The 14,230-nt window shown below is 51.4% G+C and overlaps 1 protein-coding gene across 2 annotated transcripts in view; it reads right to left on the reverse strand.

Moving 5' to 3' along the window:
- Positions 1 to 449: 449 nt before the first annotated feature.
- Positions 450 to 14,230, reverse strand: part of Sema5b (semaphorin 5B) — a 39,575-nt gene continuing 25,794 nt past the window's right edge. Inside the window, exons 8-21 of one of the 2 annotated variants that reach the window (XM_028752262.1) lie at positions 13,548 to 13,683; positions 11,802 to 12,009; positions 11,473 to 11,680; positions 5,057 to 5,174; positions 4,724 to 4,905; positions 3,526 to 3,669; positions 3,248 to 3,395; positions 2,941 to 3,166; positions 2,625 to 2,843; positions 1,996 to 2,166; positions 1,743 to 1,892; positions 1,391 to 1,435; positions 773 to 978; positions 450 to 608 (exon numbers count right to left, since the gene is read on the reverse strand). In XM_028752262.1, the coding sequence (XP_028608095.1) occupies positions 450 to 608; positions 773 to 978; positions 1,391 to 1,435; positions 1,743 to 1,892; positions 1,996 to 2,166; positions 2,625 to 2,843; positions 2,941 to 3,166; positions 3,248 to 3,395; positions 3,526 to 3,669; positions 4,724 to 4,905; positions 5,057 to 5,174; positions 11,473 to 11,680; positions 11,802 to 12,009; positions 13,548 to 13,683 (2,320 nt within the window). Of the gene's footprint in view, positions 609 to 772; positions 979 to 1,390; positions 1,436 to 1,742; positions 1,893 to 1,995; positions 2,167 to 2,624; positions 2,844 to 2,940; positions 3,396 to 3,525; positions 3,670 to 4,723; positions 4,906 to 5,056; positions 5,175 to 11,472; positions 11,681 to 11,801; positions 12,010 to 13,547; positions 13,684 to 14,230 lie in introns of both variants that reach the window. The other variant, XM_028752261.1, reaches the window with a different exon arrangement.

Below are 14,230 nucleotides of genomic sequence, written 5' to 3' on the forward strand. Positions count from 1 at the left end.
TGGGATATTTGATGAATTCCTTTCACTGATAACCTGGATGCAGCCAGGTATGGGGGATCAGTAAAAAGGGGCAGACCTAGCTGGTGGTGGCTGTTGGAAGTCATTTCCAACCCAAACCTAAGAGCCCACTCTCCTCCGTCTCTACTCTCCAAGTTCCTCACATACCCAGTAGGTCCACAGCTCAGACATGGCAGGGGAAAGTGATGGCGGGTCACAGGAGACCATGCGGCCTGGGCTGAGCTGGATCGGCAGCCATGTGCCAGACTGAAGCCAGCCCTCTCTCCCATGGTCAGTGATAGCCAGAGCTTTCTGAAGCCTGACAGGACCCCCACTGCCCAGGCAGCAAGTTCCCGGCCCAGCGCAGAGGGAAAACCAAAGTGGTTCTACGGTCCCGTTCCACTGTTCTCTGCCTTGGGAAGGCAAGGAGCCTGAGTCCCAGGAGGGTGGGATCAGCTGTTGGGGAAACAGCGCTGTCCAGGTGAGGCCTCAGGCCGGAAGCTGGGCTTGTTCAGTGGGCTGGGGTAGTAGGTGGTTGTATACACATTGGTCTGCTGCAGTGGGTAGAAGTTGGCTCTGTCATCAGGAATTAAGTTGTTCTTGTTCAGTGTCTATGGGAAGGAAAAGGAATCAGAGAAAAGCAATGAGGAAGGGGTCCTGGAGCCAGCCATTAAGGGAAAAGCTTAGCTTTGACATGATCCTCCATTATGTGACCACGAGAGCCAGGACCACAGTACCCATCACCCTGCCCTTTGCTTCACACAGAAGTTCCCACCTTGAATTCCATGGGGGTGTACTTCTCATTCTTGGGGGTGCCCCCGCCCTTGTAGTGTAAGTGGTTAGGCGTGGCAGGATGGACAAGCGTGGACTCCTGAGACTGGCGTTGGCAGTGCTGGCAAGACAGGTACACTGCCAAGGTCAAGAGCCCAGATCCCAGGAAGCAGGACACACCAGTGACTATCAGGTGGATGAGACTGAACCCTGGAGGAAGAGAAGCAGGTAGTGAGAAAGGCAGCCTTCTGATTGTCTTCCGGGGACAGTGACAGCTTCAGGAGGTTTCAGAACACGGAAAAAGGAAAGAGCTTAGGATCCAGAAGGAAAGGAAAGAGAGAGGTTGGGGAGGTTGTCTCCAGGGCCTTCTCTCCCAGGATAGCCCATAGGTGCAGTTGGACAGCAGAAAGCTTGGAGGTAGAGGACTTTCTTGGACGCAGACTGATGCATCCTAGCCTAGGAGGGAACCGTGCAGTCCTCTGATGGAGGGAACTGTGCAGTCCTCCAACCTTGAAGCCACATGGGGACCTTCCCAGGCTTAGCTGTCTGTAGAATTGGGAAGAATTCAGATTGGAGTGGTGGCCGAGAGACTGAGGGTAGGGACACGAGTGACTCTTTTTACCTGCACAGCTGGCGGTCTCCTCCACACTGGAAGCAGGTAGGATGACTGCAGAGAGACAGATGGAGAAGGTTAGAATAGAGTGAGCAGGAAGGACTCCTGTCTGGGCTGGTCGTCATCTAAGAAAGAGAACCTATAGGTCAGTGACTTTAGGCCCTTCATTCCTTCTGACTTCTCTATAGATGGCCCCACTTCTCTGGATGGCCCATTGTGTAGGTGTGTAGTGTGAGTATCCCGAATATGAGACAAATGTATCATTTCTGATGCTTCATCCTGTTCTCGGATCTCAGCTCTGGAGTGTGTGTGATGGTGACCAAGGGGTGCATGACAGGTCAGTTCTAGCAAAAGGACTTACCAGGAATCTCACTGTAGGGGCAGGGCCGGCTCTGGCTGCTGTTGCCAACACAGGCACCTGGCCCTGGGACAAGCTCCTCACAGCTCCGGCTCCGGCTCTGGGCCCCATCCTCCGTACAGACACCCCAGTCAGACCACAGTGACCAGCCTTCTGTGGATTGCAGGTTGAGATGAGGTTGGATGTCTCAGGATCTTCCTGTTGAGGCTTAGCAGGGCAATAGCTTTCCCCAACCCCAGTCAGATGTACCCAGTACCTGGGCAGGCCTGTGTAGCACATAGGGCCTCCTCCGTGTGCAGGCCGAGGCAGATGTCCTCACCTGGGGACGGGGCGGGGTTGGTGCAGGAACGGGTGCGTTGATAGTGGCCACCGCCGCAGGATGCGGAGCACTGGGACCACGCAGTCCAGCAGGACCAGGCACCCCGCACTGTAAGCGTGGGTTGGGTGTGAGAGGGAGGCTGTCCTGGGTTTCCCCTCAACATCCACCTCACCCAAATTCAACAGGTCACAGTATTAAGGGGTGTCCTCCAAAACCCCATATCAGTCCCATCTTAAATCAAGCTCCCTATTTAGCTGGCTCAGTAGGGAAAGAAAAGGCAAGGCAGTAATGAAGAAAGATCTCGCTCCTGCTCCATCCCAGTTGTCACCGAGTCAATGGTGAGAGCAGAAGCCAGATCTTACTGAGTTCAAGCTATTCTAGACAGCGAGTTTCAGGGATACTGAGACCCTGTCTTTAAAACAAAAACAAAACAAACAAACAAACAAAAAAAGGATCCTTGGACTCTTTGCAGAATTAATTTCCAGAAAGAGGAGATCATCTTCCCAGGCTTGAGAGTTCCTGTGGACCGGGTTGCCCCAGGCTAAGGTTTCCTTCCACAACCTAACCTGGGCAAGCCTGCGGGTTGCAGTCTTGATACTCCGCAGCGTCTCCCACGCAGGGCAAGCCCCCGTTGCGGGGCTCCGGGTTGGTACAAGTTCTCTTGCGGACGCGGAAGCCCAGCTCGCAGTCCCGGGAGCAGGATGACCACGTACCCCAGGCGGCCCAGCCTCCGTTCAGAATGTGCGGGGACGTGCTCCCGCTGCGCAGGAGATCCTCCACCAGGGCTGCAGAGGGCCGCGGGCTCAGCGACCCTGACATTGGGCTTCCCCCTCCGCCCCAGGCCTCCCCGGCTCCCGCCCTCCCCACCTCTCCTGGCTGTACCGTCGGTGTCACAGGCTCCGGTGCCGTCGGCCGGGCAGGTCCTGGTCTCCGTCCTCCTCTTGCCGAACTGCAGACCGTGCGGGTCCGGCAGCGGCGCGCGGCAGGTGAAGCGGAATCTCTGCTCCTGGCGCGCACCACCCTGGGTCACGTTCACCGGCAGCCAGGGCGTCCAGGGGGTGTTGCGTCGCACTTCCGGGCAGGCCTCAGGGTTGCAAGTCTTGAACTCCTTCGGGGTGAGAGTGGTTTCAGACCCTCCCCTCGGCCTGTAGGTCTCCCCGCACCCCGCGCCCCAGCTCCACGCCCTCACCAAGCCACAACCCGGACACGAGTTGCCATTCTCGCAAGAACGACGGCGCGACTGCACGCCGCCTCCACAGTTGCTGCTGCACTTGCTCCAGGACCCCCAGGAAGCCCAGAAGATGGGCACCGGGCAAGGCGTGTTTTCATTACAGAACCTGGGGAGAAGGGGAGGCATGTCATCCTAAGGAGAGACGCTGCCATCCCAGCTCCAGAATCCAGGCTGGAGGATGCCCGGATGGATCCTGCATCCCAGTGCCAGCATCCCTGCAAGCGCAGCTAGCTCACCGCTCTTCCCGGCTCTTGCCCACGCAGATGCGACCCCCGTGGCGGGGCGCCGGGTTGCTGCAACTTCGCTGACGGACCTGGAAGCCGATCCCACAGGACGTGCTGCACTGAGCCCACGATGACCATGTGGTCCACGCCCCATTCCTGGTGGAGTGGGAGGGGACAGAGACACATGCCCCTCTGAGCCCCAGCTTCTTAGATCTGGGCTGCATCTGAGGCAGATGGATTTTGTATTGTTGTCAGGACTGGCGAGACAGTGACAGAAAATATCAGCTCCTAACCAGGCTGGCTCAGGCAGATTCGTGCATTCATCCGTTTGCTCATTCATGCCTCAAATATGTATTGAGAGCCTTCTTCCATATATCAGGCTGTGCTCAGGGCCAAGGACACAGTGATAGGGCCGGGCCCCTACACAGACAGGCAAAAGGACACACTCTTTAGAGGTCTCAGTTACCATTCCAACCGGAAACCTTCTTTCCCCCTTCTCAGATACCCACGTCTCTTAGTCCTCACTCTCCTTCCTCCCTTCTCCCCTGCACTCTCTTTCCCTAGCCTCAGACATTCATGCCCAAGTTGACTGAAGGGATCAAAGTTAGACTTTCTGCTTACTGTTACCCTTGTCCTTAAAATGAGACTAATGGCTGAATTCCAACCCTTGAGGTTGCTGTGAGGGTTAAATTAGGGACTGTAGATAAAATATTTATTTGAAGAGTTTCTAAAACCATGGGTTAGTTGTGATAATAACTATTTTCCACAGTTCCCAAGAACCAGGCAGTACAGTTATTTCTTTAAAGGCATTATCTCTTAACCTTCACAGCAACTCTCAGGGGTATCGTAGTTACTTAAGAGAGTAGCTAGAGAGCTGGCCAAGGCCATGCCTCTAGATAGTGCAGCCTGGGTCATCATCTCACGCTGTCCCTCAAGTTTGGAACATTCAAGCTTATTGCAGCTAGCTTTTGGCAGCAACTCCCATGCCTGTCCAGTCTTTCTCTTTGCATTTCCTCCCACGAGGCAGAGACGCTTCTTCCACTGATGTGAAAACTCTCCTAATGCTTGTATTTCCTGTCTCAGACGTTAGCTTCCTGTCCAGTCCCCGGCACTTCACTGAAGTGTAAACACCTGGGTGAGATGCCCCATTTCCCCAATTCTCTCTGTACGAGTCCTAAACAGACGCCATACAAAACCTGTCCTCACCTACCTGGAGCAATTGGCGATATGGATAGCTGGCCCTAGGCAGTCGAGGCCGCCACAGCGAGGCCTTGGGGAGTCACAGGATCTGGCCCGGCACAGGCAAGAACCCGAGTTGTCTCCATCTAAGTGCTCACACGGTTTCCATGGTGACCATGGGCCGAAGCCCCCATCCCGTGTCACATTTCGTACCTGCAGACTCAAATAAGGGGGCAAGACTCTAGTCACACAAGGCAGAGACAGCGGAGGGATGAAATCCCGGGGCCCGCGGAGCACACACTGATGGGGAGTCATAGCTGGCACTGAGGGGAAGGGGAAGGAGCGGGCGCACAAGGGTTCTCACAGGACAAGCTGTGATGTTCTGGATCCACAGGCTCATGTTGGAGCTGTCCTCAAGCGTGCTGCAAAGTTGCCGCTTCCCGTCCCAGCCGCAGTAGGGGTCCCGTGCTCCCAGGCATGCCCTGCCAGATAGAGGTCCTGAGCCTCAAGCTCACTGGCTTCCCAGGCTCAGCTTTGTCCCTAGAAAGTACCTGAACAACCCCCCTGTGGGCACCTCTTTTTATCCTGATTTTCTTCTATGAAAAGGATTAAGTTCAAAGTTGGGGATTTAGCTCAGTGGTGGAGCGCTTGCTCAGCAAGCTCAAGGCCCTAGGTTCCACATCCAGCTCCGGAAAGATGAAAGAGGAAACAATTTAGCTTCACGGTGCGCTTGCTGTGTGACTGGTATCCTTTAGAGCACTTTCCAAGGCACGAATGAGTTCAATAAAATAACCCAGTGAGGTAAGCCTGCTGCTGTTCTAGGCAGGAAGAACCCAGAGAGTTCAGCAAGAACTTTCTTTCCCTAGAGGTGGTAGGTCCCATTACTCCTCACCTGGGACCACTGGAGGAGGTGCGATTTGCAGAGGTCCTTTCCTGTCAGACCCTCAGAAAGTTGTTCTTAAGATTGGCTCATATGAAAACCCCCTGAGGAGCTTGCAGAAACAGTTGTACCCGAGTTCTCCCCAACATGAGTCTCTGTGGTAGAGTGGTTCTGAAAGCCTCAGGACCATGCCCAAGTTGTAAAGGAGGATGCTGTTTTGAGCCACTAGGATGGCCAGGTCTTTGCACAGAACAAAGAAGAGGAGAGAGGAGGTTCCCAGTGATCACAGAAACTTTGTGGAACTGGAGCCAGCCCTAGGCTTCCCAATGGTCCTCTCCTTCCATTCCATCCACTCAGCCTTCCCACTGAACTCCACACCATGACTGGATGTGGACCCATTTTTCAAAACACAGGATACCTGAAAACAGTCCAGTGTCACGTGTAGTTTTGTGATGCTTGAGCCGTTTGGGGGAAGAAAGAAGCAGCTAGCATTTTAGCATTGGGAGAATGAGCTGAGCTGCTAGTCGATGGTGCTATTCCACCCACCCTCCCCGGGCCTCAGAGCTAGCCTTCCTGCAATGTCCAGAAAGACAGTGCTTCACACCCCAGTGCATGCCCCAGATGCCAGACTTACATCCCAGGTCTCCTTTCTTCCTTTCCTTCTGAGTTACTCAGGGAACATGGCCCTTTTTAATAAGAAAGTTAAATCTCTGCTAGTAGGACTTCAAGGAGGAAAAAACAGTTCTGTGAGGATTATGGAGTCAGGATTTGCTGTTCACTGTTGACTAAAGAGAGTACTAGACCATGGAGGACTAAGGAAGGGGCCCTCCAGCCCCACAGTGAATCCGCTGCCACTCTAGGGCACACTTGATCCCCTTGCTGCTTCCCAAGCTTTTACCCTGTTCTGTTCCACTAGGAAGAGTTGGGAGAACACACGGAAAGGGACCCCAAAAATGGAGGTGAGGAGTCAGGAGAGGTCTTAAGAAGGAACAGAGGCAGTAAGAGGATGGGTGGGTGAGTTCACAGCATCGTGCATGCTTACAAAAGGATTTTCCCAGTGGCCAAAGGGGCTAAGAATGCTGAGAGCCAAAGGGATACACACAGGAGCCAAGAGCTTGTAGCTTTTGGTGTCCCTGGGATGGAATTCTTTTTTTCTCTTGAAGCTTCACGGACAGTCATTTGTTAGCCATGGTTTAACTGATTGACTAATTACTTAGTTAATTAATAGATAAGGTCTCACTCTACTATCCAGGCTGGCTCGGAGCTTACTATGTAGCCTAGGCTGGCCTCAAACTCACAGTGAGCCTTTCTTAGACTCTCAAGTGTTTGGATTGGTTGCATAAGACACCATGCCAGGCTCCTTCAAGTTCTTCACATTTAGTGAGTTCAGTAGGTCATGTCAAGCATCAGGGGGAGAAGGAGGCCATGTGAGAGTCATGCAAAGAAGACAGAAGAGGAAAGGACTGAAGAAGGCACTGATATCCCCTCTTCCAGGATGACCCACAATCTTGTATAATTCAGGTGGTGTTATGGGCATCTGTGGAAGAGGCCTTGGTTGGACCCCACTGAGCACACTGTGGCCTTCCTGGGAATCCACAGTACTCCCATGTCTGTGGCTAGTGAATCTGGTTCTTCTTTACTCACTTGAAGACAGCATTTACACATTTTATACCATAAGCATACTTGTATCAAATCAAACCATCAGTTTGATTTCAGGATTTTTTTTTTTCACCAGCAGAATCTACCAAACTGGACATTGTGGGGTTCAAAATAACCCAAGTGCACCAGGAATACCGGCAACCTATGGCTTTGAGACAATGTCCACAAACTCAGAGTTGGCTCAAGAAGAAGAAAATTCAACCAGTCAGAACTCAATAGAGCCAGGATGTAGATGATGACAATTAAGATTCTTTGTGTGTGTGGGGCATGCACACTCGCAAGTGGGAGCTGGAGGACAACCTTGGGTGTCACTTATCCACCTCCTTTACAACATGGCCTCTCACTGGGCTGTAGAGCTCACCAATTAAGCTGCATTGCTGGCTACCGAGCCCCGGGATCCCCCAATCTCCACCTCAATGACAGGACTACATGTGGGAGCCACCACACCAGGCATTTTTATGTGGGTGATGGATGTTGAGCTTAGGTTCTCATGTTTGCAAGACAAGTGCTTTGCTGATAAACACCCTCAAAACCCCAAAATAAGATTATACTCAACAAAAACAAATGTGTGCTAGCAGAGAGAGTGCTAAGGATGGACAGTTTGAGCCAGCTCATGGAAGACTAAAGCAGAAGATTCTGGAGGAACCCAGTGTGCCTCACGTTACTGTTTCCCCCAGAGCCTTGCTGGGTCTAAAGCAGTAGCTTCCCGTATTGAGTGCAAATCCTAACTTGCAAGGCATCTTTTGAAATGCTTAAGCAAACAAAACAAAACTTCTCCCAGCATTTGGACCTCTGGAACTAGAAGTCCAGGAAGTCTAGAAGTCCTGGCTTTAGAATCTTTAAGCTCTGGCGAATAACTATGGTTGAAAACTTCTTCTGTCCCACAGTCATGTTTGTTAAAGTCCCAAGTCAAGTGGAATCTTGTTTCCCCCACCTCCAGTCCTGACAGAATAGAGACACAGGAGAAAGAGTAGAAACTGGCCCTGCTTTTCTTGCCCCAGGTCCTCTCACATTCTCTGCTTTTCCAGTTAAGATTTAGAGAGAAAAAGAAGAACAGGAGAAGGAGGAAGAGGAGGAGGAAGAAGAAGAGGAGAAGAAGGGAGAAGAGGAGGGGGAGGGGAAGGGGAGTCGGAGGAGGGGGAGTTGGCCAGATTCTCTACCCTGACCTGACGGTCTGAGAGGCATTTGAGACTCTCTTCTCCAGGGCCTCCTCCTGCTGCAGCTAGTAACTAAAGGGGCTCCTCAGGTGAGTCCACACTGCCTTTGGGCTAATGGGCACTTCGAAGCTGACAGAATAAGGGCTGTGCTTTAGAAAATGAAAGCTCTATGCTAAAGAGCATGAGAGTGCCAGTTACTATAGAAAGCGGTAGAAATTTAGAGTTCTTCCATGAAAGGAGCCATCAGGTCAATAATACATCACTGTGCCTTTTTTTTTTTTTTTTTTGAAACTGTAGCATCTCAAGCGGCTGTTACAAAAGGAAGCAGGTTTATTCCACAGGCTCACAAGTAGGACAGAGATGGATGGAGGGCATTGTAAACTAGAGGATCCTAGCTCCCTGAAGTCATTAGGGGGTGGGTGGAGCTGTCCAGGGTAGAAACAGCATCATGGGGCTTTTGAGAGCATGAGAATTACTTAAGACTGCCCAGAACAAGGATCTGGTTGGAAAGAGATGCTGGTGAGCCTGGGCCTAACCCTGGACTCATGGGAGTGGGGTGCAGAGGATATCTGTGAGTGAGTTAGGGTTGAGGGGAAAGGTCTACCGGAAGAAGGAAAGGTCAGACTCGTGCATTGAGCATCTTGGCTCTTAGCTCCTCTCTGGCCAAGCCAGAGTATTGGATAGACACTGTGGAACTGAGATTGCTCTAATTAAAAGAGGTAGAGGCAAGCTCCTGGATGCTGCGCAGAGGAGGAGGCTGGTGGTGTCTCTGCTTACCCACTTTGATCTTCCTGCCAACTTTGGAAGGAACGGGGACAAACATGAAACGCCTAGACTGTAACGAAGCCTCCCCCATCCCAACAGCACTAATTCTGACGGCTGTGGTTGCCGCTTGGCTCCCTGACAAGCTTGTTAGCTGCACACCCTTGCTTCTCTCATTTTATTAACCTTATGATAATATGATTATTCCTAGGTGTTAGACCTAGCTATTATTTTAAGTTGCATTTATTTATTTATTTATTTATTTATTTATTTATTTATTTAATGTAGGGGGCAGGCATGCTCTTGTCCTGGTACATGGTAGCGGGTCCCCACCTGTGGCTTTGTGAACAGCATTTTTACTGAACGCTTCAGTAGCTTATAAACCAAACTCAGGAAACAAGACTCCAAGTTGACCTTCTGCCACCTTGCAGAATGGCAGCATACCGAAGACACTCTTAAGGACCCCTCGCTGTCCTCTCACCCCACTGCAGATCCATGGCTTTGCAGTAGAATGGAGCCACACTAACCCACCACAGATGTCCATCTGCCTCCTGACAAAGCTACTGCTGGCTGCACTCTGATCTGCCCTATAGAGCATCTGTCTGGATAGTCTGAGACTCTAACCCTTTGCTCCACCACCATGATTCAGGACAAAATCCTCCTTTGGCCTTCTCAGCTGGCCTCAGTCCACTCTCTGGGCCCATTCCCTGTGCCTCTCCTGCACCAGCCTCGTAGGCCAAACAGCTGAAGCATCATCCCCAGGGTGGAAGGTCACCCTGTGCTGGGCAGGGCTGAGTAGTGAAGTACCAAAAAATACTGGGCCACTGGGTTTTCTATTAGGGATTTATAACCTCTTGGAGCATAAGGTGTGTTAAAAGTTTAATAGCAATGCAAGTGTTTAAAGAGACCGCAGAAACAAGGAAAACACTATCAGCAGGTAGCCACTACTTTCTGGCCAAACAGCTGTCTGTAGTTGGTGTCATAGACTCAGACGCCAGAGAGCCCAGGAGTCTGGAGCCTCCTAAAAGCAACTGCAAAGACGAAAAGGAATAAAGATACTATCTGCCCTTTATGACTTGTAAGCCTAGGCCCATCATGAGTACCAGGCCTGACCTTTACACTTCTGCCAAAACTAGACATCCCTATGCCAAATCCCCCAGTCCCTGGCAAAAGAACTGAAGCTCAAAATGGTCACAAAGTCTGCTTAAGACCATGCAGCTCAGGAGAGTGGAGCCGAGGCGGGGTCCCACGCATGTCTAATTCTATCTATATCCCAAGACACCCTTCTGCCTTTCCCACACAGCAGATCCAGGCCAGGGTTTCTCTCTTCCCTAACTCGATTTGCAGTGTGGAGGGCTGTAGTTATGGAGGCCCACACCACACGCCTCCTCTCTGCAAGGTACCCTGTGCACAGCAGGGCTTTGTAAACGTGTGCCGCTTTGACAAAACCATGTGTGGAGGCCGAGAGAGGCTCTAGTGACTGTCCATCATTAGCAGCCTCCAACACCTATCCATCTTTCCTCCTTTCCTGTCCGCAGGCCTCCATCCAAGCCCCTGGTGCTCTCAGAGAGCAAGCGTTGGCAGCATGGAGCCCATTTGCCTCCCAAATCCCAAGGACAGATGGCACAGCCAGGAGGACTCTGTTGCAAAGGCTACGGAGTTCATGTGGCTGTTCTGATGATCATACAGACAGGACAGCCTCAACGGCTGGGAGTTTGGGACACAGTTCCATTTGGCCTTGGCTTCTCCCCTTAAATACTGGGGTCATTGCTGCCAAATTTGTGACTCTGTTTAAAGTCTATGGACCGAAAGCAATGAGATATTGTAGTTCTTCAACCTGGCTCCCTTATCTGGTTGGTTTGCCTCCAAGGAAGGTGAAGAGTTGGGAGCTGACCCCCCACTGCCCCACATCTGGGTAAGAAGTGCTGTGGTTTCAAAGGCAATGGTCTCTCTCGGAACTAAAGGGCCTGAGAATCAATCAGGTGAGCTAGAGATGGTTGGCAGGGCAGAACTCTAGGGTTGCCCACAAAAATAACAGCCACCACAATTCACTAAGTACATGGCTCCCCTGGGCAGTGGTAAGTGCTGATTAACAATTATAAAACCCTTCCAAGATGTTTCAGGCTCAGGAAACCAGTGTTTGCAGAGGTTAAATGACTTATCCAAAGGCACCACCCAACTGGAAAATAGAGGATACGAGGGAAAGTGGCTCTGACTTCAAAGCCACACCACTCAAATACCACCTCTGAAGCATGGTTGGCGGAATAGCCACCACCCCCACAGACCGATAGGCCCTCTTCCTGCCCTCTTGCCTCAGCTTACCCCTGGCTACGGTAGGTTGAGCACCTCTCCAGCGGGACCCGCAGAACCCGGTCGCTCAAGCCCACGAAGAGCGCACGCGCGCTGTGCAAGATGCGCAGGCTCCGCAGAGGTTCAAGGCGCCCAGGGGGCAGCACATGCAGCTCCTCCAGGTAGCAACCACGCAGGCTGCGGCTGGCTGTAGACAGCGCTTTCAGGATGGTACCTGACTCTGGGGGAGGGGGAGATGGCAGAAAAAGCAGCCTTGAAGCCATGGCTGCTTACAGCCTCTTCCCTTCCCAGCCTCAACCGCTTTTCCATCTGCAGCGCAGTCAAGTCCAGGCAAGGCTCACCCGTGCCTATGTAGAGTACATGGTAGAGCGTGTCCTTAGCTTGCACAAGGTCTACTACGAGATGTGAGAAGCGGACGCTGTCCTGGGTGACACAGGGCTCTGGTGACACCGGCTGCACAGCTTCGCTCATCAGGAAGAGCCGCTGTGCATCCTGCAGGCTGCGTTCCGTTAGGTTCTCGTTGGGACCTGTCTCCAGCAGGGTACCACACTGCCACAGGAAACCGAGTCACTGGTTCCCAGTCCCCACACTGCGGGAACTGCCATGGTCTCCTTCCCACCCATGGGGACTTTGGGTTTTCACAAATTCTCCAACATCCCCGGTCCCCAGCATTCTATCTGGGTCCCTGAATCTCTTCTAGGAAAGGATGAATCTTTTTAAAACTAGGAGAACCATGAAGGCTGGACGCCCTGTGTGGGGGAATTCGAGGGTGGGGAGGTGGGGGGGTAGGTGGGGGCACATCCTCATAGAAGCAGGAGGAGGGGGGATGGGATAGGGGATTCCTGGGCGGGACGGGGGAATGGGGTAAGGGGATAACATCTGAAATGTAATGAAATATTCAATAAAAATCCCAATGAATAAATAAATAAATAAATAAATAAATAAAACTAGGAGAAACTGAGGCTGGGAAGATGGAGGAGGAGAGACCTACTAGGATTGGGAAAGAGAATAGGAGAGCTTAGGGAAGAGAAAGGAAGGCAAAGGGGTCTGGTCCAGACAGGTCATTTGAATGTGTCCAGTGTCCAGTAATTTGAGGCTGCTTCATAGGTGCCCACTTCCACAGTGGGCCAAGTTGTTTTGTTTTTTTCTACACCCTTACCAGCTCCAAGTTTGTGCCTTCTAGTCTAAAGCTGGAGGACAGGCACCTTTTATTGGGCATCACAACAATCTTTGCACAAATCCAGAAGGGATCTAGTCTAGTATGGTATGACGTAGTATAGTCCTGTCCTTCATTCCAAAAAATGAGTAAGAGGACCAAGGGAGTTGGGTGAGTTGCCCAACATCACAGAGATTGGTTGGATGTGGCTCAGAATTGCTGGACTGACCAGCCTGAGCCTTTCCCAAGGCCACATCACCCCTGGAGCAGGTAGGAAGGATATAAAAGTCAGCCATCTAGGCTGGGCATGGTGCCCTAACCTTCAATCTCAGCTTTCAGGAGGTAGATACAAGAGGATTCTGTGAGTTCAGAGCCAGCCTGGTCTACAAAGTGAGTTCCAGGTCAGCCAGGGCAAGACAGTGAGACCTTCCTCAAAAATGAATGAATGAATGAATGAATGAATGAATGAGTCTGCTATCAGTCCTTTTATGCTTTCCTTCACATCACAGGATGGGGGATACAAGTACTACTCGTGATACCTGTAACTACTGCCTGCATTCAGGGTTCCTACAGGCATTAGCTCTCACACTGCACATAGTCTGAATGATCCCCAGATAAAATATCCAAAGTTTGGCCACAATTTACCTGTGTAGTGTTCTCCTGGCCTCTCCTACTTTGTATAGTTGAGGTCCTATCTCTCTGGGCATGTGGGTTCAATTACAGAAATAGCCAAGTAGGTTCTCTAGCTCTGCTTCTCCCCTATCTCCTCAATAGCAGTCTGAGGATTTACCACCCTCTGGGGGATCTATCATAGACCCCCCAAAGACAAGCCTAGACCAACAGGAACAGGCTAGAGTTAGCCTGTGCTGAGCGGTTGAGTGTCCGCTTGTGCGTTGGTAGTGAGTGGGGGACAAAGGAAGAGAAGCTGTACCTGGAAGTTGGGGATGGGGTTGGTAATTGGGAGCCAGGTAGCCCTGGGGTTTTCCTGGTAACGAAATGGGCCGTTGAAAGCCTTGGAGATGGCACTGAGGTTGAAGGCGCAGACAGCAGAAGCTGCAATGCTGTTCCTAAAAGGGAAGAGTTGGAGGAATGTAGTCCTTCCGGATTTGGCCTTCCTGGGCCAGACACCTCCTCTGAAGCTCCCCAGCACACCCCCACTCCTTATTCCTTAGGTCAGGAAGTGGCTAGGAGGAACCTCTGCACAACGAAGGGTATTTATCCTCACACTCTCCCACTCCACTGCAGAAAGATCTCACTGGCAAGAAGCACTGGAGCATCACTCCCCCATACACACACCCCATGCCACTACCTCACCCTCTTCCCTTGTTCAAAGAGGGATGGAACACACTCAATGGCCCACATTAAGAAATACATTTGAGGGCTGGAGAGATGCTTCAGCCGTTAAAGGCTAGGCTCACAACCAAAGACAAGGAAAAAACAACAACAAAACATTTTACACTACATTGAATTTTTATGAAACAATACTACACCAGCTAAATATGTTATACTTTTGATATTTGATTTCAATCTATTCTGATGTATGCATATATGTAGTAAATAGATAGTCAGCAAATCACTGGCTTATGCTGTGGTCTGCAACTCCCTGAACAAGAA

This window comes from Grammomys surdaster, unplaced genomic scaffold (genome assembly GCF_004785775.1).
Source record: "Grammomys surdaster isolate TR1022 unplaced genomic scaffold, NIH_TR_1.0 125889, whole genome shotgun sequence".
Classification (NCBI taxonomy): Eukaryota; Metazoa; Chordata; class Mammalia; order Rodentia; family Muridae; genus Grammomys; species Grammomys surdaster.